Source organism: Opisthocomus hoazin, chromosome 15 (assembly GCF_030867145.1).
Source record: "Opisthocomus hoazin isolate bOpiHoa1 chromosome 15, bOpiHoa1.hap1, whole genome shotgun sequence".
NCBI lineage: Eukaryota > Metazoa > Chordata > Aves > Opisthocomiformes > Opisthocomidae > Opisthocomus > Opisthocomus hoazin.
The window spans coordinates 8,185,004-8,212,871 of record NC_134428.1 but is presented as its reverse complement, the minus strand read 5'-3'; the positions used below and the strand labels follow the sequence as shown (position 1 = coordinate 8,212,871).

Sequence of the window (27,868 nt, the reverse complement as noted above, 5' to 3'; positions counted from 1 at the left end):
GTGCTCGAGCTTTTGCTAAGAGGCAAATCGTTGTTTGTTTTCACCCATCTCAGTCCCGAGAGGCTACATGCAGAAAACAGCTCTGTGTAAAGTTCTCTTTATTACAGGCAACATTAGTCCATACAGTAATACACGATACTGACATACAAGTGTAATCTTTCAAAATCATCATTGAAACAGCAAAGACCAAGAAACAGAATTTTAACTACTCCATTTTCAAAAATTAATACTTTTTCTCCCAAGATCCTTTTTCAGTAAATTATATTGAAACATACAAATAGAGAAAAAATACCCATTCAACATATATTGTAGTTAAATGGTTATTTTGTTTAAAATCTTTAATAAGAAAATCGTTTTTAGCAACCTACATATAGATAAGTAGCAAACTTTGTTTTAAACAAATCCTCTCCGTTAAAAGATCTGAAGAATTTTCATCCATCATTTTCTTCTTAGCCCGTAACACTCTGTTTCGTAATACCTTGATACCTTAAAAGTTCTTCAGCTGAAGGACTGATGCTAGGGGGCTTCCTAGATATCATAACCTCTCTTCCCCCCTTCTATTTCCTAACTTTCTGTCCAACAGAAGGTGAGCAAGCACATAATACTTCAGATTTTTTTTTAAATCACCACTCTGTTTCATGAGAGCACAGACAGGTCTGCTCAATCCCCCTAAATCTACTATACTTTGCTCTTCAGGAGGAACAACATACGCCAATAAAAGCAGAAAACCTGCAGCTTTTCTGTCACATGCTTTTGATTATTGTCAAATTTTCTGGTTTATGCTTCCAGCTGATAACATGTATGTGTCATCTCAGTATTAGTTTAAATCTTTAAACAAAAAACTATATTTTCCAAAGTCATTATCGCTGGGAGCAATCAAGTGGTCTTTTCTGGCTTTGCTGAGCTTCATTCTTAAAACTTGTCTTCGCTCTTCCCACTCATGGAGTTCAGCATTTCCATGGGCAAATTTACAGTTGCTTCCTTCAGTGCAAGTACCAGCCATGTATCTGTCAAGACAGATTTCAAACAGTGTTTTCAGAGAACTACCACGACCACTACTGTATCTAGGTATCTGCCTTCTGGTCACATTTTTCAAATATGCTCAAATATTAAGGACCAAAAAAAACCTGGCAAAGTATTTACCTTTCAAGCAAGGCGATACTAACGCTGTTTAGCATTTGAGTATATTTTTCTTTCCCAGCTGTCAACTATTTACAGAGGACAAGAGATGGCTCTTTTCTTTCTGGTCATCATGTTCCTACTTTACCAAGTCATTTAATGCTTGAAACCTTTAACTCCATCAAGTCAAATTATCAGGTAAATTAATAGCTTACCATTTAACTCACTAACCTGAAGAACTACTATTGTTAAAATATCCAACTAATTAACTACCCTTTGTTAACTAAATTTGCTATGACTTAAGAATCTATTTTATCCTAGTATTTCTGCATTAAGTTATAAACATGCCAGCTGGTATGCACTTTATACTGCATATCCCTGGCCTGTTGGTGTTCAAAACACCAAATACCTTTAGGATGTCGCTTAAAAATCTAGTAAAGGGGGCATGTAAGCTTCCAAGCGAAGACTGCAAACAAAACCCAATCTGCTTCATGTGCTGCGCCATTTCTCGAGATCTCTAAGGCATTCAAAATCTTCAACTTGAAATGGAGCAACAAAGGTATCTGTACCAGCAAACTGAATCTTTAACCCCAGAACGTAGATTCCAAAGTTTTTATCCTTCCAAAAAGATTCCAACAGCACAAAGAACGTTCCACAGGTCTACAACCAACCTGCTGCGGTCAGGTAAACAGGCTGCATTTAACTACTGAAGGGCGCGGCAAAACAACCAACCAGTGCTGGGCAAACAGCGGGTTGGGGAGGTTCTCTTCCGCAGGTTCTCAGGCCATTTCCGATAGCAAATACCCAATTTTAGCCAATTTGTTTAGATGCTAACAGTATTTCTACTTGCCTTAAAGTGCCAGTATCACTGTCCAGCTAGGCACCATTCTTGTGTTCCACAGGTAATTAATATGCAGATGCCTAAGTAAACTCGTAATACCACTATATTTCACGCAGCTGCAATAACCTTGCAGCCATTTATTAACACCACACAAGCAGTTCACGTGGTTCCACAACTGGGCACCTTGTCGCTCCCCGAGTTCTAACAGCACGTATTAAAATGATGTTAATTGTTTCTCGTTGAAAGACATATGCAAAGCAAGAAATACTAGAAACACTGCCTGTCACAACTAAGAACTGCTTTAATTATTTACACTACGAACTGTCATTTTTTCAGCATTTTTGACATCTTAAAAACCACATACCTATCACAAATGCTAAAATATCCAGTTGGAAAGCGATACTGCCAGCAGTTTTGATCGTCCTCAGTGTGGAAAACCTTCTCTTTATGCTTTTCAGAAGAAATGTGACCCTGCCATTGCTTCTCACTATTACAGTTCTTCCCACACATCCAACAGTGAAAATCCACCTGTTTTACAGGGAATTTGAAATCAAAACATTGAAAATTCAACGCTGTAAGCACAGAACCGCTCCCAACACATTTTGAATGTTTTCTTTATGTTGGCCTGTAAATGCTTTACCTAAACAGATCCAGATATTTGGACAATCACCTGAACAGATACAGATGTTTAGACAATCACCTGAAGTTTCTGATCTCCACCGGCTTTAGCGGATTCAGACAAACTGCTCTACAGTGTCAGTTAAAGCATTTAGTGTAGCTAGCCATGATCTAAGGAAGCACTAAGAAAACACGGACGACAACGCACGTTACTGACTGGGGGAAAAACCCCCAACCCAACAAAACTCCCCATTTGAATTTAGAATGATACCTCTGATTACTTACTGTAACTTCAGCGTAGTCAGTCGGCATGTGAATTTGCTTCCCATTTTCTCTGTTTGCCTGAGCAGCCGTATCATCTCCTTTTTCTGGTTTTTGACTCTTTAGCCATATGTCATACAACTGCTCCAAGTCTTGAACTAATGAGAGCAGAAGCTAAAGTAAGTAATTAGCAATTAAGGCCAGAGTTTGAGAATACTAGACAAATGACTGAGTTTGCAAGCATAATTCAGTCCCCAGCTACTGTAAGCAGAGAAAAGGAAGGGCACAATGTGGACAGTTACACAGCTCAGAGACCCGAGCCAAGAGCAATACGAGTCTCTGGCTCCTTCCCAAGACCCATTTCTGCCCAGCCAGGGGAAGGGCAGATGTCACACGTTTCTGAACAGGCGCCCACAGTACAGGTAACAACTGTGCCGCTGGGTATCAGGACCTGAATTTCAAAGTACTCACATAGAGTGTGCTACAGTCCTTGGTAAATTTAATCTGCTTTCTTGCAGACCATGATATTACCATTTATGTCATTTATTACTTCTGATTTTCAGTTATTTCTCCCCAGTAACATTATAATGGGATAACAAGTAAACAAAGTGAATCATAATTCCCAGTAAATACACTGCGGGGGGGGGGGGGGGGGGGAGTAATTCTTCCACAAATAGCTTGCCCCTGTATGTTATCACCAGAATCCTCACATGTGCACGCGGCGAGACAGAGTATAAACACCAAACAACACTGCTGCATGGATCAATATACAATTCCTAAGCCATCTAAAAAAATTGATACAAACTATTGTTAAAAAGCACATCAAGCAACAAATATCTCACATAGCTATTATTATTTAATGTTTTTCAATATCCAGTCTGGGCTTGTTCAAACTGAAAAAAAAAAAAAGGCACCTGCAAGGTTTACTACAAAAGACAGCGAAGGCAAGTGGATTGAAAAGTAATTGAGGAACAAGAACAAAAAGCAGAACAGTGAGATTTACGCTCTTCTACTTACTGCTGTTCTCCTTCATATAGGTCCACATCTCTCTTTCCTCAGGACTGTGAGCAAATGAGCAGTTTCCATCATACTGACACTTCTTGCCTGAAGCAATATGATTGCACAGCTGGAATGTGAATGAAAAAAAAAAATCCTTATGAATATAAAGTAAAATGGATTATAGTAGAAAATAGGGTTTTCTTTCCAGTCTTGGCTAGTGTTTCCCCTCCCAATCGACATTTGTATCACATGAAAAATAAAATCATGTTTATTTTCTAAAAAACTCATATATTGTAGTTAGAAAAAGCAAACTGCTGGAAGCAAGTACTATGAGTGCTTTTTACCTCCTACCAGATTACCAGATGACAGATATGTTTAAGCTGTTTCTGAAATATTTATGGGAAACAGTAAGAACTTAGTTAAATCACTTGAAAAGTTATTAACTTGCACTGATGAGAAAGGGCTTCAGTAACAACACATGAGATCAGTGCTTTTCTAAGCCTGAACTCTGCAGGAACACCGTAAACATACTCCCACCAACGCCCATGGGAATTTCTAGTATTTTCCAGTTACCCTGTTTTCTTAAGGAAGACATTAGCTTTAGGTTAACATACATCAAATTGCAGAGGCACTTGTTTCTTTGCGGGAAGAGGACGAATGGTCATCCACTTCTTACGTTCATTAGACATTACCAGCACCACACGGCGATCTTTGGTCCATCTGAAAAGCAGATGCATTCAGTGAAAGAAAACAGGATTAAAGAAGAGACGCCCTGGGGACACAGAAGCAGAATCAGGAAAGCCCAGAAGGTTCTTTATGAAGCTTCCACCATATACTTCAGATTTAACTAAATTCTACTGAAACTTTACCATAACTGATAATTAAAAACAGAACAAACAGCCACCAAAGTGTTTCTCAATACCAGCTATTAATATACTACAGAGACGACTCTGTCCTGCTTCAGTACGTTTTTTTTAATTCCTCCTATGACTCTTTCCTAAGCAGCAACAGTTTCCCAAGAGAGGTTTTAAATGGCTGACAAAAGGGTTAAGTTTTCACTGTTGGGTCGTACTTACGGGTGTCTTGCCTTTGCACTACAGTATTTCTTGTTTCTGTCTGGCTCATTAACTTGACCATTTCTCCAGCACTGACCACAAACAAACTTCATCTTCAAATTAAGTGATCCATATTTCATTTGGTTCCCAAGGATCTTAAGCCAAAAAAAACAACAACAACAACAACAAAAGGTATTTAGTATCTGCAAAGAAATCCATACGTAATTATGAATTACCCCTATGACAGAAGTTCACAACACACGTCCGGAAGCAGATGTTACACTGCATGTCTTGTAGCAGTTTAGCTTGTAATTGCAAACTAGGCATTTCCAAACAAACACATTTTTACTTCACTTATTTCTGACTTCAGTATACGTACCCAGAATTTGTGATAATACATACAAACTAAACACATAAAAGTCCTACATATTGAGAAGATAATTAATTGCCCTATGGCAGCTGACTTTGAAATTGTATTTAGGTTTTATGTTCCACCTATGACAGAACAAGCAAAGCAAAAGAGAAATTGCTTAGAGGCAAAGCAGGCATTTTAGTGTAAGTGGAACAAGCCAAAGAAAGCCTACAGTGAAAGAGATTATTTGAAGAGACATTAAAAAAGTAATTTCTAAAATTACCTACATTATACACAGACATAGAAAAAGAAGTATCACCAAAGTCCCTGTAGAATTAGTTTAATGGAAAAACGGAAATACCTGTGATCCATGTGCACTAGCTTCCATGTTCTGCCAGTATTTCTTTGATTCTTGAACAATAGTATCATGTGAAATACCTGTAAAGGAAGGGAACTAGTTCTTGAGCACTTACGACTGTTGTAGAATTACAGACAGGCCCAAACTGGAATGCTACTGAAGCCCCAAGGCTTTTATCTGTTTCTCTTTTTACATATTGTATACATATACACACACTCATGTGTGGGTGGGGATATACATTTACAACCATACACACATATACATGCTTAAGAATTTCATGAGGGCCTCTGAAACAGAAATATTGTATGTATCATCACACTGAAAAGCAAACATAGAAGTTTTTAAAAGTACAGATTGCTCATACAAGTTAAGGTACATCTGTGAGTATTTATTTAAACATAATATACTAAACCTCTAATGACAATCTAATTAGAAAAGCTGCATTGTTCTATGGACCACAGTAAACTATCCAAAATGCAAGCTGACAGACACTAGGCTGCCCCAGCCTTTTTTTTTTTTACACAGATTTCAAACAAGGCCTGTTAATTAGGTATTGTTTCAGAAAAAAACCCATTCTTACAAACACTTTGGCTAAGGTTCCTATCAGAGCTAGAGTGTTCACACACAGCGTAACATTTACTGCTCTAGTTCCACACAAAGACAGACTGTCAGCTGTGTTTGGATCTAAGTGTCAGTAAGACATCTCTCTCCTGCGGCAGCGTTCCTTCCCTTCCCACATCTCGCATTCAGAAGGGGAACCCCATTCACGGGGCAGAGACTGAGCTCCAACTGACTCGGGCAAAGCATGAACACATCGTAAGATTAAAAATATGCCATCTGTGGCAAATCAAGCTTCTTGGAGAACCCAACCCTTACTTCAAACAAGAAGTTATCGTGTAAGTATGTGCTATCCTTGACTTCGTTGGGGCAGCTGGTAAGAAAATAACTGCTTTACTTTCACACAGGAACTGCTAAAGGCTCATCCCAGGAGCAACAGAACAGGAAATCAGGACAGAAACAGTCATCTCTTGTCTCGGTTTGCCTTCCTCCCTCCAAAACGTTCAGGTGAGTGTGACATCTCCTGTCAGTACGCCTGTACAAGGACCTAGATAGAAAACTGAAGCAACAAGGAGCCTCTTCAAAGAAGGGATGGGTGAGGATAGATCACAGGCATGAAGGGGCAAAAAGGCCAGAAAGCTAGTGACGCCCTGGGACTGCCACATTTCCCTGTTTCCTCCATGCATCCCAGCAATCCAGCATGATTACTCAATATGGAAAGTACTGCTGTCAGACAGAGCAAGGTAGGAAGAATGAGCAACTGTTACATGGTAGAAATTATTTACTGCTAACAGTTTGATTGCCTTTAAAAAAAAAAAAAAATTTAAAACCCCAACACGTAGAGTTTGGAACTCCTGACCAAGCCATGGGCTGTAAGTGCAGAGACATGCCGCTCAAAAGCCATCAGCTAGAAAGGAAGTAGTAAGATTTGTTACTCTCAAAGAAGCCAACAAGAACAAGCAAGATCAACAAAAACCAGCCTAAACATCCCTATGTAAGCAAGAACAGAACAATAGTTCAGTTTTATGAACACATACACTAATAAGAGACAGAGTAGCAAACTGGAAAGATTTATTTTCTCGCTGACTACGTCAGAATATCAGAATGGCACTAAGCTAAAAGGAAGGTTTAACTGTGAAAAAACTTGATTCTTGCACTGGTGGATGGAGGGAAACAATGGCATAAATACACTATTTCAAGCTTTTCTTTCAGTGCTCTGTGAGAAGTAAATTTGATCAAGATCTTCCAAATTTTGAAGGTTTAGAAATAAAAACAGATTTAGTCTGACTTGGATTTAGTATCTGCTCAAGAATTCTAGAAAAAAAATCTGACCATAATGAGTAGTTTTGACAGTTTTTATTGTCAAAAACTTCCTAACTTTGACTAGCTAGTAGGCTGCTCAGCACTTTTGATCATATTTACATTACTGTTTATTGATTATGCTGTATGAAAGATCCCAGCCAATTATAAGTGAACGCACTGATCCCACGCTGCTAATTTCAGCAGGGAGTTAAGACAAGGAAGAAGTGGCATTACAATGAAGAGTAAAGCGAGCATTTTACCAGACATACCTGTTTCCTTTTGCATTATCCAGACTTTAAGCTCTACCAGACTGTGAGCATAAAAGCATTTATCCTCTCGCAAGCAGCCATAATGCACCTCATGTCTGCACAGGTCAAGCTGACATCGAACTTGAAAAGGGCGGATTTTGGAATATTTCACCATAGTTTCCCGCAAAATGTGGACAAGGCACCTGTTTTGAAAACAGTCAATTTTAGATATTCCTTAAAATTACTTTGTTCATGTGTGGAAAAACATGTAAAAAAAAACCATCCCTCATCAAAGTTCATTCAAATGTCTTTTTAACACTTTTTACATGAAATCAGAGCCAAAAAAGTTTCCATAGCATCTAATTATCATTTCTAGGCCAAGCAAACCAACATCACAACACAGTACTCTTGTGAAATGCAGAGGTCCCTGTTCTGCAAACCATTACTGAATTCAGTCCAGCTGGATCACTGGTTTCCAAGAGGGAAAGCAGATGATGTCCGCTTTCAAGTATATATCCTGATCTAATTACATGCAGAAGTACTTACTCCTTCTGTAGTGCACCATTAAAGAAAGAGTTGATGCATCAACACTAACAGCCTAGCTCTTACAGCTGCAGTGCTTCCTCAACATGCAGAAGCGGAGTACAAAACACAGCAATTAAAATGCTCCCACTTACGTTTCCATCATATAAAAATGTATGTCAATTAACTCTCCAAGACTTATTTAATGCTATTACCACTATGAAGTCTTTGTCAACTTCCAAAGAAAAATTAAAGACACTTTCCTCACACTGTTTTTATCAGCTGAACTAGGTCTAGTTCAGACGCTGTAATTAAGGTAAATCTGTTCTTAACTGACTGAGTTAAAACTACAGCATAGTAAGTAAAACAGACTGAAGAAAGAGCAAGCTTAGGAATTCCTTTATTAATTTAACATCACACACCTATTTACACCAATGCAGCTCACCAGATAGATAAGCTATTAACAGACTGACACCAAAACCAGGAGGATTCAAACATGAGGGTGGACATGACTAATTTTGAATGCATTGATAAAGAAATCGTTCACTTTCAATTCAGTTACAGGAGACAATCCTTGTTCAGTAAGTTTGTCTTATCAATACTGCCAAAGCATAAAAGCAAGGAAGAGGAGTTAATCAACAAGTAAGAAACGAAAGTCGGTATTAAAAAATGCCCTGAAACTTTTGCTTTTAATTTGAAACTTAGAGAGACAGTATTTCAGACATACTTGCTATCTTCAAAGTCATGCATAGCAGGGTGAGAACAAGAAGATGAGTTATCCTTGTTCCTTTTGCTTATTATTCTGGGTTTGTGATCAAAACATTTCTGGAATACAAAAACAGGTAATTACAGAGTATGTATTTTATACATCTAAAAATATACCCTACCTTAAAGATTTTAACAGAGACTTCAACTAGCCTCCAATCTAAAGCTAGCCAGATTATTACTGAACACACACTTCAAAGTTTACAAAATAGCCATGCATGAACCAAAGCATTTCTTTCCAGGTAATTTTATTATCTATTCTTGCTTTTGTTGTGTCATTAGAAATTAAGCAGCACCTCACAAAGAAACATAAATAATCCATGATGTTCTTGAAGAAGTCGGGACACAGTCAAGTTGATCTTTCCATTTCCTCCAAAAAGAGCTTCTCGACTAAAGGCTCCTTTGCGCTCCAACGTCCACACATCAATCTCCTCTTGGCAATACGCAAACGTGCAATGGCCTGGATATCGGCATTCCTCTTCAGCAGCAACATCTAAAATGATGTCATGGAATACGACATTGCTTTTACACAGCTTTTATTGGAAACTCACCACGAAACTTCCACCATTTCCATTTCAAATCTTTTTAATAAAGAAGCTACATCTGTAGTAAACAGGGCACTGAAGTCCAGCAGACAGAAGCAAAACCTCGTGCTGAATGACTTGCTGAGGATGTAAAACACCTCAGAAGGGCTGATGCACACCTCCATCAACTACCCTCTTCTAGTCTTAGGCAACAACGCTGAGAACCCAGAATACCCTTTGTTAAATCTAGCTGGTAATTAGTCCACGAGTCATCTTGCTTACAACGTAAGTAAAGGTTCATACTGCACAAGTCTAACAAGAGTGCTTTTTTGTTGTTGTTTCGAACAGTAATAGCCCAGCACTCAGAAACAAAGTTATTCACGATGAAGAGCAGTACAGAAGCACAGTGCATGTTCTCCAAATAATCACATTAATGGTCAAAATATGGCTCTCCTTACAGCCTTTGAAAATCCAAACAACCCAGTGAACTTCCTTCTCCACCTCCCACGAGCAAGAATAAAAACTTGTTCTATAATTCACTGTGGAAAAGCTAAACTCTATTGCTTTGAGTGTAGGCATTAACATTTTACAATCTATAACACGTACCTTTACATATATAATATGGTCCCACATACTGTGTCTTTGTTGGTCTGGGACGTATTTTTTTCCATGATTTATCTTCAGAGTTTTTTATTCTGCCAATTAGAATATCCTTCTTACATTTATGTTCTAAACTGGGATGGTAAGCGTAATCCAATAATTTAGGACCTGAAACAATCACCGAAAATATTTGCATAAATTGCAGCATACTTTTAACATTTCCACACACAGACTGGCACGTACGCCCAAAAGCAAAGTACACGAACACACTGTATAGGGTTCCTACTTGCACCAGCAACTGAAGAACCAGAAGTCATTAACAGCCATGTTGAGCAGAACAGAAAAACCCCGAATACTTACAAAAGGACCAATTTTCGGCAAGAAAAAACCCAGAAGTTATTTGGGAGGGATGCTGCGTTACAAGCTTAAGATTACTTTGGGACAGCAACAAATTGGTGTATTTTTTGAAATTCCAAAGTATATGTTTCCATAACACTAATGTGAAACTTAAATTTCTAATTTATAGTAAATCCATGCAGATGAAATCCAAGATCAGTAAATGGCTCTCTTAAACTTTTATTGTCTTGAGCAGTTACTACGTTCAGAGACAAAACATGCCAGCTAAGAAGTACACACATGCCAAAAATATAAACGCCAATCCCAGAGCTTTGTCATTTTGGAAACAAAAATACGCCTAGCTTTAAACTCCATCTTTAGTCTCACCCTAAAGTATTACATTCCCAACAAAATGAAGAACTCTGAGAGAGAGTCTGAAGACAAGCCACACTCGGTGAATTTTGCTGTTTAAGGGACTACAAAGACAAGAGTGTGACCCAGTTTCCCTGGACAAGCAGCTGGCGGAACAGTACCATTTCAAAGGCAGGTAGTAAAAGCAGGAGACACTGAGAGGCTTTGATAGAGATGCTTTTTGTGTAAAAATGATTTTTAACTACTATAAAAGTTCTTAAAACTACAACAGTCATCCCCTAAATGTCTCAATACAATTCTTTATTAGTATATCAATTACACCTGTAACTTGAAACATAACGCTTATTTTTAAGATTAGTCTTAATAAAAGCTATTGCCTCTAGAATACAGCTCTTCGTAACAGCAACAGCTCAGGCCTAAAAGATTAGTTATATTACAGCCCAATGCCAGTTAAGATCCTTTGAGTCAATACAGTGGAGTTAATTATTACTCAGGTTGGGAAGCCTCAGGATTATGATTTAGAATTAGTTGGAAAGAACAAAAAAACAGATGGGATGTGAAGGTTACCAGGTACTCTGAACTGCGGTTCAATTCCCCATGGCCAATCAGAGAGTACTGCGAGTTTTTTTTAGTCTTGAGCAAAGGTGTCATTCTTCACAGTACCCTGGGGGTTGGGAGGAAAGCGAATACAGAATGTGAACCACCTTACGGAGCAAACCTAGAGGGTGGGGAAAGCGTGCGGTGATTTGCCGTGGGTTTAGGAATCAAGAATCTATTAGGACAAGAAATAAAGACAAGAAGAAAGAAGATAAAATAGTTGTTGAAACTTTTACCAGTTCCTTAATCATAAGGTCACACTACATCTGCAAAGAACAAGTCACGATTAACATTCTTGGGAAGCCAGCAGTATTTTAAACTTACGAACACTAGAATTTTAAATGTATGCTTTTAAATTTTTTAAAAATAACCCAGTTGAGTCCAAAAGCCCCTTACCTTTTTTGACAAAACATAACTGGCAGGCCTGTCTTAGCTCATGTGTGCCTTCTAATGGGTTTCTTCCCACAAGTGCTGAAGATACAGGTATATTAGCAGTTGCACTGCTAAAAACATTTGAAAAGTCATTTCTAGTTTGGCCTGCAACTCCCATGTAATTTTCGGACCCAAACAAACTACTAGGGCCATTTATCTGTTGGAAGAAAGCACACTGTACTTGATCCATATAATTTAAATCATCTACAATTAAAATTTAACCTACTGAGTTTATTCTTCAAAGTATAAGATAGAGTACACACCAAAAATTCATCATAAAAACTTAACCGCGTGCCTAAGCAGGGGACACAGAGACTACAAAAGCCATGTAGCTGGCACAGACTAAGCACGCAGCAAGACCCGGCCAGGTACAGGGAGCAGAGCAGCACTCGCCAGGCTCAGCACTGCTTCCCCCACCCCGGCTCACGAGCAGGCAACCCTCCGCGCCACCCCTCCCCACACCACCAAGCAACGGCCAGCAGCACGACTGAAACCATGCCGCACGGCCAGACGACGGAGAGCAGACGGACTCTCAGACACAAGGCGAGAGTTCTCTCTCTGCTCTGCTCCTCTACTAGGACAGCTCTCTGGGGTTCCTCACATTTGGCACTCAGATCAGAAGAGATTTTCTCTCTCTTAGGTTGGCTATTTCGCACTTCCACAGTATTTTACAGCAAGTTCCTCAGAATGGAAAAGTGGCTATGGCAGCAGTCAAAGTTTGCATATGTAAAACAACATTTGTAAATTTTTTCTTGTGCTCAGTTACCCTCGCTGTGAGCTACCGCACCACTGTTTTCCAGACCAGAATCATATTTTAATAGTAAAAGGGCCATTTTTAAAAAATAGAAACTTCTACTACAAAAATTAAGGTCTATGTTAAGCCTTCAAGGCATTAACATTTGAACTGATGTGAAAGAAAACATGAAAAATACTTACAAACAATGGGGAATTATTGCTGCTAAGGGTTGGTGTTCCATCCTTAGAAGATGAACTAGAGAGGTCTGAAGGAATAAAAAGAAGTTTTAATTATTTCAATTCTCCAAAACACCCTATGCAACAAATCATTTATCATTCCTGAGAAGCAGAAGTATCAAAGGTTTGTTTTTTTGACAGATATCAAAGGATTTTTGTTTGCTATCATTATTTTTTCAATTATGTAAGAGGCCCTTGTAAACATCTGGGATGAAAAATTACTAGGTGACCATCTTTGGTGTAACCATCTGATTAACATCAGCAGTAGCTTCACAGGCGTGTGCTGGGGCAACACAGAGATACTTCAGCAGTACCAAGAGGGTCACTAGATAAGCAATTTATCACAACAGCGATTTATGAAAAATGAGATGAAAGAGGGTTAAGAGGATTCTTTTAATTTTAATTTTATTGTGTAAATTTGGCTTTGTTCTAAAGACGGCATGCTCCTGTAACACTGGTAGAGACAAAACTTGGGTTTATCTTTTCTAGTTCACTGGCTATTTGTATCTTGTTATTTCACATACCTGATTTCACTACGTAACTATAGTCCCTGGAGTTTGAATCCAAACACGTAATAATGGTATCTTTTCAGAGTACACAGTTACATTAGCCTTTTAGAATTCTTATTGCCAAATCATCAGAAATGGTTTAAGCTGTAAGAAAACCTTTGTTTTTAGAAAAAAAAAAAAAATTGAAAGAACACGATTCCTTCTTTATACTTGGGACAAATAACTCACACAATAAACAAACGCAGAAAACCTGAACTGAGCTAGGAGCACGCTTATGCAGGCCCCAAGTAAAAAGAAACTTCATTACCAAGTTTTGTTTGTACAACCAACACTGATTATCAATACTTTCAAAAATTGTGAGCACAGATCAAATGTTATGTACGTGTTAAATACTACCGAATAGCTGTGAAAACTCATCTGTTAGCAAAGAGAAGCCAGTCGGCTCACGCACAACTCACTCTCATCAGAAAAAGTGAAATATTAAGACTCCCTTCTTACCTCTTTTTGGGTCACTGATTGAAAATGTGCTTAATGGCGAACAAAAATTTTCCAGAGAAGCCGCTAAAGGCTGTGAAAATATTTCTGAAAGAGAAGGCGAGGGAACAAATCCTGCACTAACTGGGAGCGTCCCCAGCAAGGAGGCAGAGAAGGGCACGCTGGGAGAGACGCTTCCTGCAGCAATAGGTCCTCTGGCTCCTGCAGATTGCTGGAAGAAAAGAAATGTAAAAAGACTGCTCACACACAGAAAAAACCTCTCAAGAACACAATGTGCGATGTGCTCAAGAACACAACGGGCTCTCCCCCAAGAAGCCCCCCTTGCCCGGAGGGTGACCAAACTGTCAGCCCCGAGCCTGGCCAGCCTGAACCCCCTCTGCTCCCCAGCTCGCTCGGGATTCTGCGCTACATGAGACTGCAGTCTGCTTCGGAAGATCGTATTTCCTCCTGGCTTTCGTTATGTCAAACTTAGAACAAAACAGAACAGACTATTTCTGACAGAAGGGACCTACAATGACCATGTAGTCCAGCTGTTTGCCCAATCCAGGGAACTTCCTAGGATCTTTTAAAAATAATTACTTTCTGCATTTCCGAGATACATTCTACCAGACAATGCACATAAACCAGAAAATTAGAAGGCCACACATTTTTTTGATTTAAAGATTTACAGTTGCATCCACAGCTGAATGAGGAATTAAACCCACATCTAATTAATAAGAATTAAATATGCCAGAGCCTCATTTAACACTGCAATCCTAAGGGCTCCACATCACTGGCAGGGCCACAGCCGAGAGTCAGCAACCTCGCTACGAAGTTCAGACGTCTCTGCTCATCAACCACAGCTCACACTCTAACAGCTGAGAAACTCCATGCGCTTCGCAGTCTGGTCTAGCTCTGGAACAATGGCTTAACAACAACTCTTCATGTGCCCAAATTTCTCTAATAATCTCTTCTAAACAATACAAAAAGTTAGACTCGTGATTGTCTAACTATTTCTGGTTATCCAGGAGGTGGATCCGGATAAAGTGCTGATGGCAGAGATACTGGTGAACGCATGGGAAAAGCACAGCACAAGTACCACTGTCCTGCAAAGCCATGAGCACAAGTTTAACTACAGTTTCCACAGCTACAGGGTGGGCACTCCAATGCAGTCCCAGGTTCTGAGAGGGTTTATCTGCACCAAAAAAAAAGCTCCAAAACACACACACACCAGCCCCGACTTACAAATGCCTACTTCACTATTTATAGCACTTCCTGGAAGCAGGAACCCTCCCCCACTGTGGTACTATCGGTAGTAGCATAGCAGTATTTCTGAAGTAGCATCTCTCCCCTGGCAACCTCGCTCAGGTTTTCCAACACACAAACCTCACATAATTGCCCTTGGAACTCTGCTGGGTCCTGGTATCTTTACAGCCACATTTACAAGAATCCGCATGCGAGAAAATCAACCCAATCACGCACAAATCCAGCTCAACGTAACTAGGAAAGTTAACTGGCACTTCACTACTAGCCCGCTGATACAAGTAAAGATCCCCACTCATAAGGATAGTCATTTGCGAAAGAAAACAAACAAGTCTTACCATTACACTTTCATCTGGATCAGGCACAGAATCAAGTAATTCATCGAGTTCTTCCCCAATAATTATATCTCCATCTCCACAATCTAAACATGCTTCTGGCATAGAGAAAGAAACATTCCCTCCATTTGCCAACACTGCAGAAGGCAAAGAAACCTTTTCCACTTGAAGAGGCATAGCAGCCGATAGAGGTGGTACTGATACTGACGACACTGTCGACACTTCGGAAACAAAGCTTGATGAAGCAGTGGCAGAAACGACCTCTTGCTTCTGGTCAGATAAATCTGAAACAGGTAAGATGGCAATGACTGGAACTTTTGTTCAAAGATGTAAAGCTATCTCGCCTAACCTCTACCCTGACAATGCGGGCAGTGAGGGAGTGGAGAAGCACGAAGAATGTTTAAGCAAAACCACATTAAATGTTGTCAGCTTCCACTAACTTCCAATTCACATGTACTTGTATCTCAGTGTTCACACATTACTCAAACTACAGAAGACAGCAGAAGCTACGGACCTGATACTTCACTAGATCCCTGGCATACTCTCCTCTCCCTGGTTTTCCAAACTGAAGACAACAGTATGAGACAATCACTACAGGAGCAGTTACAATCACATCAAACTGAAGAGGCTGAACAGAAGTTTGCTCAGCCACGTAAACATGTAGTTTCAGAGATAAACAGATCAGACATTTTACCATAGATCTCTCAAATGACAAGATGAATTTTCTTAAGAAATACAAATACAACTCAATATGCATGGCAGATCTAGCTTCCTAGCATTAATATTGTAACACAACAAGACTCACCTAACTCAATATCTTCTACAGAAGAAGAATTCTGGAAGTGAGAAAAAAATACCTCTCAGCACTTTGCACAACAGCCATTAAAAATTTTCAAATACATATTTACAAACTAAGAATGTAAGTCGTCAAATGTAGGCGTTATAAAATTTGAGATTTATGAAGTCTAATGGAATTTAAAGGCCAAATAACTTCTTCGATAAAGCATCCATTTGCATTCTGAAGTCCACTCATTGTATCACTAAAAAATAGCAACCAACAAAAAAGTGCGAGTGATACTTCAAGGAATGAGGGAGTCTAAACAGTATCTTAAATGAGCTGTTCCCGTGTCTTCTCATTCATTTACAGCTAAATTGTCTATATCCCTGTGAAAAAAAGCCAGTAAGATAAACTCCATTACTGCTACTCAGACTCATTACAAATGGCAAGATAAATGCAAGTTCAGCTGCTAGTGAAGGTCAAATTTGGACAAATGCATAAATTAAAAGGGATTTCCTCCCAGCACCCTTTACTTGGATAACTGTCAATAAAATAAAATAAAAAATCAGCACATTAACTCTGCCTTTGCCTCAAGACATGAAAAGTAAACATATTCATTGCACTGGATTTAATTTTTCAGCTAACATTTATTCTACAAAGATAAATTGAATGATAATCTTACGTCCTAGTCTGCCATAAATATATAGCACAGCTGAACACAAAGATCAACAGAACCCTGAAATGGAAAATAACAGCATCTTACATAAAATGTCAATTGCACAACTTTCACTTCACCACCATGAAATTAGGAAACAATCTTTCCCTGTAGTTTAAAGTCAGCTTGCACTTAGAACAGGTAAAATCTTACCTGAGTTGACACATCACTAGAATCTGAATTTGAGGAGGGTGGCTGCAACAAAAAGATACCTTCATTAAGTACAAAACTAATATCAAGAGAGGGAAACCTCAAGTAAAAGGTTAAAATAAAACCTTACCTTTGCTCTTACATATGCTTTCCGTATTTTCAACCCTAGTTTTTGAGCTAGTTCTTGGGTAAGCTTAATCACACTTTCATCCTAAAAGACATAAATAAAATTTTACAATTTACATTTATTGCTGTCTAGTCAAGACATCCATTTACATCTCAGTCTATATTCTGCAAGATCTCTATATGCAGAAGGTCTCATAATGCATCTTTATTCTTTCACAGACATACGGAACTGCAAGCCAACGCTGAAAAAATACAGCCACCCTTTTTGAAAAAAGCCAGAAAACAGACAGTATCCTTCTCTTCCATTTATTTCAATTCCAAATAATGTAAGAGTTTTCCAAAACCAGAGAAGTTCAGAGAAGTGGGGTTTTTTGTGGGTGGGTATTTTTTGGTTTTATTTGGGGGAGGGTGTTTGGTTTTTGAGGGAATGGGGGTTTTTCATTGTTTTGTTTTCACAAATTGAGGGCCACATTTCTGATTATCATGTCAGCTGCTACATAACACTGCTGAGTATTTAATGAGAATTCCATATATCGGCAGGAATTGCATCACACAACTATCAAAGCTGACTTAAAAACTTGGTCATATTTCACTCTGTCCTGTACTTTTAACAACAGTCCATTTAAATTATTTCAAGATTTAGTTTTCAGAACGTGTCCTACAGCTATGAAAAGGTATTTATAAAAATTTATATACAGGCACACAAACCTTAAGTGAAAACATTCGGATCTAGAGGTGCAAAGTGAGGATCCAAAGCCCAAAATTACACATCCAGATAAACTGCTGGGTCTTTGGAAACACAGCTGAAACCTGCTCTATATCAAGAGGTAAACCTATGCTCAACAGATTTTCCAGCCATTTCCCTGTGATTTCGATGCAGAAAGGCAGGAAAAAATGCAACTCAGTATTCTGTCCTGTGACCACTCTACTTTGAACAAAGCACGTGAAGTTTCCATCAGCATTTTAGTTCAAACCAGGGATGGATTTCTGAAGTGAATCTCTTAAATCATCCTCACACTGCATTTTAGTCTGCATTAGAAGTGTCTCAGAGAGCCAAATTAGATTAATTCTGGATGAAACTAAATTTAAAGTGCTGCAGGAGTGCACTTGATGCACTCCAACTCTTTTAAAAACAAACCAAATCAAAATCCCACAAACAACGACGGAAACCACATCCTCGGGACCAGCGTTTCAGCCTGCAGATCCTCTCCTGCTGCTCCACACACCGCTTGCTAACACACATACAGCCGGAGATTAGAGGTGCAGAGCAAGTGATTCAGACGGAGGACAATGCACAGATAAGAATGTTACTGAATGCTTGGAAAGGTAAAATACAGTCATCAAAAGAATCAATATTGTACGTTCTAATTAAGCATGGTTTTCCTCTTCACGTCGTGAGTATACTTCTGACTGCAGAGAATTTTAAACAATTGACTCAGTGGTTCTAGTGTTTATTGCAAACTTCTACGGCACTTGACCCCACTGCAAATTGACTTTCTCTTGCTGAAAGTTAACACAACAAACTGAGCCGAGGACTGTAATCTCTGCTATCAGTCTTCACTGCCACAACAAAAAAATTATCCTTAGAGGAATAAAAAAATATTTTACTGCATTAAAAAAAACCAAACCAACCAAAAAACCTTTAATGATCTTGGTGTTAATATACATTTCCTGTATTAAATCTTTAAAAATAATCATCAGTATATAATTTACCTACCTGTGGGACAGCGAGAGAACATTTTGCTACAGCATCATAAGCCTTCTGATACTTTCCCAATTCATTCAAAGCTTTTGCTTTCCGATAGAGAGCTCTGAAATTGTTTTCATTCAATCTTAATGCTATCTCACAGTCATCTAGAACTTTTTCATGCAACCCCTACGAGGAGAAAAAAGAAAGAAAAGAGACACACTAATCAGAACTATTATCATCAAGTTACCGCCTTTAAACCATGTTAGATGAAGGTCCTGAAACACCACAGCAAGGCGACTGCACACGCATGTGGGAGTTTTTCCAGGTCACCAACTCACGCGACTGGACAGAAGCAGGGCCATTATTTATGTAAAATCCAGTATCAGTTATGAAGATGATTTAGCTCTTTCACAAGAGGCACCATATGCCACAGAGAGAGCGGCACACTCAGGTGCAACCAGCAGTATAAACAGATAAAGCTACTGTTCCATCAGCTTCCAAGCCTAGTATGACTCTTTTGTTAATATTCCAGTATTAGTAACTAAAAATATCTTGATGATTATACTTGTAAAAAGAAGATATTAAATAATATGCCAAAATGATGACTGGAAACACGCCAATTCTCAAACCGAGAGCTTTCCGCACAGCAGGAAACCTTCCCTGGCTTCATGCTCTGTTAGCACACTGCTCTTGTGCAATCATACCGTTCAGAGAGAAGCTTACCATCTTTGAAAAACATGCTATCCTGTTCACGTGCAGCTTCTCTAAAATATCATCAGAAACATGGATTTCTTCAGAATTTGCATAATCAGCTATATTTATAGCTTCTGTATAGTGACTCAATGATCCTCTCCAATCACCTTCGCGATATACATCATTCCCTTCATTAAAAAGATTTCTAACGAGCTCTCGTATAAATAACTGGAACAGAGAAAAGACACACTCATGAACAGCACTTTTGCTGCGTATCTTCCATATTCCCAAATACATTTTTAAACAGAAAATTTATACTTGTAACTCCACAGAATCAAAATGAAATGCAAAACTTCTGTCCATACTAGTAGCTTTATTCCAACATTTCTCCACGACAATCTCTAATATTCACCACAATACATGTAAATAAAAGAGAGGCTGAACTACTAATAAAAGAATTAGTTTGCATAAGTTAAAAAAGACATGCACATCTACGTATGTTCCCTACATTCTTTTAGCAAGCAGCAGCCACAGCAACTGGCACAGCAGTAGTACACAAAGGCTGCTTGCAGAGCCAAAGATTTCTTTTAATCTAAAATTAGATAAAAATGCAATCGTTCAGATATCTTCTCAAATCCAATGAAACCACCTACCATTGGATAAAAATGCTGAAAAGATGACTCTGAAAATATAAGTCAGAAATTATGCAAAATAGTAACAGCGTATAGACGCAAAATATGTTACGAAGACGTATGTGACTGATGTCCTTTGACTGCACTTTTGCTGTGCTGCTCTAAACTTCACTCCGAATAGCACATTGTTTTATCCAATGAATGCCCCAAATCCATCCCTAACACCAGGAGAGCGAGAGTTCATCTGAACTGCTATACGACTGAATTCCGGGCATCCAAGTATCTGAATACCTGTATCACAATGGAAGTAATCCTCCCGTTCCAATGTCGAGATACTGTAAATTATCATTCATACGACACCACTACTTCAATGATGATTAAAAACAAGAATAAATATAATAAGATAGGCCCCCGTTAAAAATCCTTCTGGAAATGTAGAAGTAATTTCATTACCTCATATTGTTCTTGTGTCCCTGGATAGGGCAAAGTAGACCTAGAAAGGCAAATTACAACATTTACTTATTATACATCTTGCTCAAAAGACAATTACATTGAAGAAAACTTGTTCCTTCTAAAACCAGCCTCACGGGCTGCAACAGGCACATCCCGAAACGCTGCCTGCACCGAGCAAGGCGGGAGGGCTGTGGGTTAGCTCTGACCAAACGGCTGTGTTTGCTCTTTACTAATGACTCGTCTTCATTTAAAGTTCCATAGCCAGTCCTAACTCCGTGGTTCAAACTGTATTTAGGTTTTGAATGCTCTGAGTTTAAAACTTCTCTGTTGTTAGTCTAAAAACAACTTCCCTCCTCTCCTCCACTGTACAGAAACAGATTACGCATCAGGAGAACTGCAGTCTCCTTGTAAGTACTATAAAATGACACATTATCTGTCATAAGAAAACATCAATTTTAATGAAGTCATACCAATGACACTACAGGAATTTTAACAGTTCTTTTGCATGACATACATCAAGAGATTTTCTCTAGACAGAACAGAGGTATTTACTTCCGACTTTTCAGGAAGAAAAACAGGAAGTCTTTCCCTTCCCATATGGGCCATCTGAGAATCTGTTTCTGAACAATTTTTAAAGGGTAGTTTTCTTTTTTCTTTCCCTTTTCTTTAAAAAAAAAAAAAAAAGAAAAAAAAAAAGAAAAAAAAAAAGAAAAAAAAAAAGAATGCCTGATGTGAGCAGTGAACTGGTATGACATTTCACCACGATTTTAAGCCAGCCAGGATCTTCTGGAGAGGAATTCGGCACTGATCTAAATGATAATTAACTACTAAGGTGATTTTTCATTAAGTTAAATTTTAGCTCCGAGAGTTGAAACACTTGGGTAGCAGTAAGCAAACCCACCCCTTTCAGCAGCAATCTAGTCTTAGGTGTCGCTGCCCATAAGCATAAGGCCGATTTTCAGGCTATCAACATTTTCCACCCACCAAGAAAAAGCAGTGCCGATTTTTCCCACAGGCAGCAAAAGAACACCCTCCCACCCTCAGTCTGCCCTGTCTGGGAGCAAAGGGGGGTTCTGTCTCTTCTTTAAGCCTGCTCTCTGTTTCCACGGTCGTGTTAGCAAATGTTCTGGAGAGGAACACGGCAGGCCCTCCGCCCTCCTCCGCTGCCGCTATACGCAGAAGACCTTCCCAGCGCCACCCATCTCTGATACACACATGTATAAGGACACAGCAATAAAACCGCAAAACCATACTCTATAAACTGGAGTCCTTTCTTAATGTCCTGTTGTCTAGTGCTTCTCTCTTCCGACACATTGGACATGTTATCCCGAACATCCACTTTCCGGATACGCCACTCCTGGAAAAGGCAGGCAGGCAGACGGCTGTTAACACACCGCAGTTCACGTCTGGAGCAGACGGACCCCATCTCACACCAGCGCTCGCCCACTGTGCACAGACGACACGCAGCACCCTCAGCGCAAACCCCAGAGTCCCCAGACGGAGCCCCCCTGTCCCACCGCATCCTGCGGAAAACTCGGCTTCCAGCAGCCACCGACCACGCCGCCACGTCCCACCGGCCGCCCTCCACCGTGAGGGTCACGGCAGCCAAACCACACCGAGCCGCAAGCGCAGCCCGCATGCGTGGCTGCACGTGACGGGCCCACGCTGGCAGTGAGGGGGCACCAGCCCTACGCTTCTGCCGTTTGTTTGCGGGGGTAGAAATAAACTCCAGACCCCGGTACACTTCTCAATAAAACCCAAAGCGATTGGAAAACCACCATTAAATCTAATTCTAGAGTCTCTCATCACCACCCAGCCACTGAGGTGTAATTAGAAGCAAAATACTACTGCTGTAATACTATCTACCAGCTGACCAAGGGGAAAACCTCGGGCACTTCACCAGCAGCAAAGACTACCTACTGCATTGAAAAAAACAAATTAATGTAATTCCACATCGGCAATTTGACATTTAAATTCAGTTGAAGCAGTCTGAATTAGTGAATTTTTTTTTCTTCATGTCTTTCATTTACTGGATTTACAAACATTCAAGTTAAACAGGCTAAAACAATCTGTACAGCCTTCAAGATAAGGCTATTTAAAGTATGGTTTCACAGCTGCACACAGTTTGACTAATTGCAATATAAGAACACAGCCTATTTTTACAAAAATGTCAGTAGGACAAAGTTTTATTCTGAAAACACTGAAATCCAGAAAAAGGCTCTTAGCCTGAGAAAATATGCAGTTTTTTGAAGAAAATGACTTTTTGTAGGAATTTCTATGGAACTGCATGAAGTATATTTCTGTTGGTCTTGAAACTAAGCTTAAAAAACGCCAGTCTTTTGTGCCAGGTTACCATTTCACATCGATGACGGAAGAATGAAAACAAAGTAAAATAAAAAACAACCCCCAGTAAACTCGACCAAATCCCACAGGAGAAGAGACGCCGGCTGGAGAAGACACTCTACCTTCTCCGACTGACTCGGAATAACGAAACAACCTGAAGAGCGTTCAGCTCCAGTGATGTTCACAGACCTTTCCAAAGAACCTTAACTGAACGCACGAAGCCTACACCACTTCCAGCCATGAAGCGCTAGCCCCACGGCTACACCCTCCTGAAGCAGCAGCTGTGCCGCTCTCCTAAGGCCGCTCACGAGGCCCTAGCAGAATTCAAAGGAGGGCTAGTAAGCGTAAGAAACTATCACACCAACCAAAGACAGCAGCAATATCAGCATATGCTTTCCCACAAAAATAAGCAAGCTATGTAAAACATCTTTCAGTCCCCTGAATTAACAAGTGACAGAGTAACACCTTCCCAACACGAGAGTCTTGCAAACACCGAGATCTGGGCAAGCATGAGGATCAGCTTTACTCTACTAATCTGAACCCAGCCCACAACCCCAGAGCAACAACCTGCAAAGAAACGAAGAAAGTCCAGCACAGTAACAACTGCATTTACTTGTCACCTCTAGCATAAATACTAAAGAATAAACGACATCTTGAAACCTGAGGATGGGCAGATCGCATTTCTCCACAACAGTAACACTAACGGGAACGTTACAGACTGGCTTCACAGCCCAAAGCACAGCTCGCAAGCGATGAACATATGTGAGTGGTGCAAGTTATTATTCAAAGCAGTTTTCTATTTTTTTCCTACTTACTCATCTGCATCCATGAGATGCTCAGGCAAAAATTATCTTTCTTAACACACTTTGACAGTCACACTGCCCCAATATTTGATGATTTTGCAGAGGATTTAAAATTGTTTCAGATAGCACCTCTAAGAGCATCTCTCCCATCCAAATTATTCTCAGCTCCTCTCGAGCAGCCAGAAGCACGTTAGACTCACACACAGCAAATAAACAGTGCCTTAACTTTTAGCGTCATCCATCCACTTTCAAAGCTTAAACCCCCCACCTATGCACAACTGCTTCTCTCCTCCGCCTGCAGGGACAAAATTTAAAACAAATATACATAAGTGCACACAGTTGCAACGTCACAGTGCTGCTTTGTTGCTCTTCGCTATTACTGGAAAAGCCAAGCCTACACGGTTGCTTTTGCACAACCGACTGAGAGAGGCAAACTAAACGAAAGGAAAGGCACCAAAGGTAGCACGGGATCTGCAAAGAAGAGCAGACCTACGCGCCCGCAATTACAGCCACGGGCAGGCCCGACTGTTGCATTCAATGCTCTATTTCTACAACTGCTGCTACATGACCAGTACAAGCTCCATTTACACATCTCGTAAAGCAAAATAAGCTGCCCAAGCCCGAAGAAGCCAAAGAGCGATAAATTTACCCCCACCGCAGCGTTCAGCCCCATGCGCTCCATGGCAGCCGAAGCCTGGGGCCCACAGCCAGCGTCACCCCGTCTGAGGGACGCCGGCCGGCCAAGCCAGGGACGCGGAGGGGAGCGGGCTCGCCCCGGCCACGGCAGCGGGAAGGCCTGCGCCTGCTCCTCTGCCCAGCCACCCGCATCTCTCGCCAGCATGTGCACGACAACTCTAGCACTTGCTGGCTTTTGGCACTTCTGAGGCACTCAGCGTACACTTCAAAGGACGCTCACAATATTTAGGATACACCTGAGGCAATTCTGCAGGCACCAGGGCTTTGGACACCACCGCTGCCAGACTACCTCGCAAAGCAAAGCCAGTCTGTGGAATGCAAGTCAGTAAACCCGTAAGAACGCAGACGACCAAGTTTCCCTGTAGCAGAACTACAGGCCATGGCTGCTCTAAACAGGAAGGCCACCCTGCTGACAACTTTGGCCGGCTTAGCCTTTCCACTTGGAAACTGCAGATCCAGTGAGAGAGCACCCACCACCTGCCACGTGCACCAGTTCCCCCAGCTGAAGACTCAGCCCTGGGGTTTGGGACCTGGGCAGGCCCCCTCCTTCATCCCACTGCGCACGACTGTGTGGACGGCTTATCCAGAGACACGGGGGGAACACGACGCGGGGACCAGAACTGCTCCCACCAGGAATCAATGACCTCCAGCTGACCAAATAACTCCGCTATTGTTCCTTACCGACAATAATGGTTCCAGCTATTATCAATACTCCACGTAAGCATTCTCTGCCCCGTCAGGCCTAACCACTGGAAACAACTGGAAGTCTGTGGCCCTCACTGCTCCTCCTTCTCCACAGAGCTAAAACTCAGAAACTAAGTGCAGCGTACAGCTGTGTTCCTCTAAGACACAGAAGCAGACCCTGCTGCCAAGCATCACCGACTTCACTGTTAACGCAATTACTGGGTTACAGGAATCTCCAGTTACACCTCTGCACAGTACAATGCCCATTGAAAATTTTCTCATGATTGCTGCTGATCGATCTCCACCAGCCTCGGTGGTTCGGCTGAATTACAAACCGTGACCGGGGTGCCTGCCTAGTGAGAAACACACTGAGCACAGAGACCACTCCCCCATCCCCCCCCCCGTATTCCAGCAGCAGCTTTCTCCCCTTCTTTGCGGCACAGGCAGGAGGGAAGCAAGCAAAATCACATCGTTACATCATCTCAGTTAAAAATTAACCTATCACCTACCCCACCACCTGTCCAAACTCGGACTGACCATCAGCAGTTGTGAAACCAGCAGTCCGCAGCAGTCCCCTGGTTGCATCCTGGGGACGTCGCCACCAAGACCCCACCCCGTTCCCCCAGCCCCAGCCAGCCGGGAGGCCAACAGGACGCCGAGCACCTGCCCAGCGCAGGGCAAGTCCGATCCAAAGCAGACTCCTCAAAGCAATTTTACGGCTCATCCCAGCCACCTGGCAGTCCAAATGAGTAATTACGGACAATCAGCTACTCTGCAAATGAAAGCATGCCTCGAAGAGAACTGCTCGTTAGGCTCAGACTGGCACCAAGGTGAGGAAGGGAAAGCAGAAACCTTAATAACAAAACCTTTTCGGAAGCATCTTCCTTGGACAGCAACAGCGCAAAGGATTTAACGCGGCCGCTCCCGCCTCGCTGGGCCCTCGCACCAGGCAGTCCCCGGAGGAACCGTGCTGGGGCCACTGGGGGGACCGGGGAGACACCACATGCGTGTCAGTGGTTTTCCGTGAGTTCCTCCGCTTCGCCTGACGCCTGGGGTTACATCACACCCCTCCGCCACGCCAGCCGAGAAGGGCGCTCAGCAGCGCGGATAGCACTCGGGTTTTGTTTCTGTCAGGAGGAGCAAACCGCTGCCCCGGCGCAGCACCGGCATCAGTCCGGCAAGGCGGAGCCCGCGGCAACAGGTCTACCCCGCTCGCTGCGCACCCCGCCCTCCCCGCCGGCGCCACTCCGCCACCGCACCCTCCCCGCTTCTCACTTCCAGCCCACGAAAGAACCGGGCGGGCTGGGCAGCCTCCTCCCTCCCCTCACCTCCGCGGGGGCTCCGGGAGCGGGCCTGCGGCGCACCGGACGCCTCAGCTCAGCACCTCACCCGCCGACCCGCAGCTGCCGCCCGCCACACGGCTAGGCGCTCGGCGACCAGCCGGCCCCTTCGCCCCTTCCTCCCGCCCGCCGCCGGGGCCAGTTCCGGTCACGGAGCAGGGGGAAAGCTCGGAGGCGCCCGCTGCCCCCCGCGCCGTCGCCTTTGTTGGCGGCGCCCGGCTGGGCCCGCGGCGCAGAGCCCGCTCCGGGCCGCCCGGCCCCGCCCCGCCCGCTCGCCGGCCCTGAGGCGGCGGCCCCACCCTCGGCCGGGGAGCGGCTGGCGCCGCCGCGCGCGGAAGGGCGGGGCGGGAGCGCGAACGCCCCGGGGACCCTTCCCGCCACTGGGGGGGGAGGGGGAGCGCGGCCCCTCCCGCCACCCAGCGCGCGCAGCCCCTACCTGCCGCGGGGCCCGCGCGAGCGCAGCGCCGGAAGGCGGAGCCAGGCGGCCGGGCGCGCGACAGCGACGACGACAGCGCCTCCCCCGCTCCCGAGCGCGCCCTCTGTCGCCGGGAGGCCGACAGCGCCACGGGCGGGCCGGCCTGACACGATTGGCCGCAGCGCCACCGTTGCGGGTTCCCCCATTGGCTCGTCACGCTTGTTTTGGAAACCGGCACTTCTGATTGGTGGCGGCGAGCAAGGTCTTTGCTGCTGATTGGCTGTCTCCGCGGGCGCCCCCCCCCACCCGCTCCTGCTTCCGCTCCGGGGCCCGCCATGGCCCGAGACGCCGCCGCGGGCGCCCGACGCTGCGCACCTCCTCCCGGGAGCGGCCTGACGCGCAACCCTCGCGCCCAGTGACGTCACCCCCTTTTTCCGCTCCGGGTCACTGCGCATGCTCCGGGCTGGCGCCGCGGCTCCCGCCTCGCGCGCGTCCGGCGCGCATGCGCCCTGAGCGGCCGCCGGCCCTGAGGGGGCGCGGGGCGGCAGGGCCGGTGTTGGGGTGTGTGTGGGGCCCGGTGCGCGGTGCCTCGCCGGGAGCGGGCCCTCTCTGCCCACCCGCAGCTCGCGAAGCCCGTTGGTGAGAGGCCTCTGGCCGGGTGACGAGCCGTGAGTGAGCGGGTGGGCGGCCTGAGGAGCGGCGGTGGCCGGGCCCGCCAGCGGCGCTCCCGCGGGAGGGGCCGGGGCTGGTTCCCGCTCCCGCAGCGGGCGCAGCCCCCGCTCGGACGGTGCGGTTTGCTTTCCTCCGGTAGCAGCGGCGGTGGCAGCGGCAGCAGCGCGGCTGGCCGGGCTTCTGCTGATGCCCCACAGCGTGGTACAAAACATCGGAGATGCCGACGTGGCGGGAAGGTAGAACCGTACCAAGAAACCCTTGCCAGG

General features: G+C 43.0%; 1 protein-coding gene across 2 annotated transcripts; it reads right to left on the bottom strand.

The window, feature by feature from the left end:
- Positions 1 to 81: 81 nt before the first annotated feature.
- On the bottom strand, positions 82 to 27,025 carry ZC3H7A (zinc finger CCCH-type containing 7A). 2 transcript variants are annotated; one of them, XM_075436114.1, is made up of 23 exons: positions 26,952 to 27,025; positions 21,903 to 22,006; positions 20,650 to 20,689; positions 19,595 to 19,792; positions 18,899 to 19,057; positions 17,186 to 17,266; positions 17,059 to 17,100; positions 16,218 to 16,248; positions 15,416 to 15,696; positions 13,839 to 14,046; positions 12,796 to 12,860; positions 11,824 to 12,016; positions 10,129 to 10,290; positions 9,295 to 9,491; positions 8,961 to 9,058; positions 7,733 to 7,914; positions 5,607 to 5,683; positions 4,915 to 5,048; positions 4,453 to 4,558; positions 3,857 to 3,965; positions 2,864 to 2,997; positions 2,325 to 2,488; positions 82 to 1,007 (listed from the first exon to the last, which is right to left on the bottom strand). In XM_075436114.1, exons 2-23 carry the CDS (start codon positions 21,968 to 21,970, stop codon positions 818 to 820), a joined length of 2,919 nt encoding a protein of 972 aa, XP_075292229.1. In that variant the 5' UTR covers positions 21,971 to 22,006; positions 26,952 to 27,025; the 3' UTR covers positions 82 to 817. The 2 variants fall into 2 exon arrangements, with proteins under 2 accessions (XP_075292229.1, XP_075292228.1); XM_075436113.1 differs by lacking the exon at positions 26,952 to 27,025 and adding an exon at positions 26,504 to 26,747.
- Positions 27,026 to 27,868: the final 843 nt, after the last annotated feature.

Excerpts from the sequence above, each read along its gene's own strand:
- ZC3H7A (XM_075436114.1), bottom strand. The coding sequence starts at position 21,970 with ATGTCCAATGTGTCGGAAGAGAGAAGCACTAGACAACAGGACATTAAG. Across the intron at positions 16,249-17,058 it reads CTAGTGATGTGTCAACTCAG|AATTCTTCTTCTGTAGAAGA; the intron begins GTAAGATTTTAC and ends TCTCACTTCCAG. Across the intron at positions 2,998-3,856 it reads CTATATGAAGGAGAACAGCA|TTCAAGACTTGGAGCAGTTG; the intron begins GTAAGTAGAAGA and ends TGCTCTCATTAG.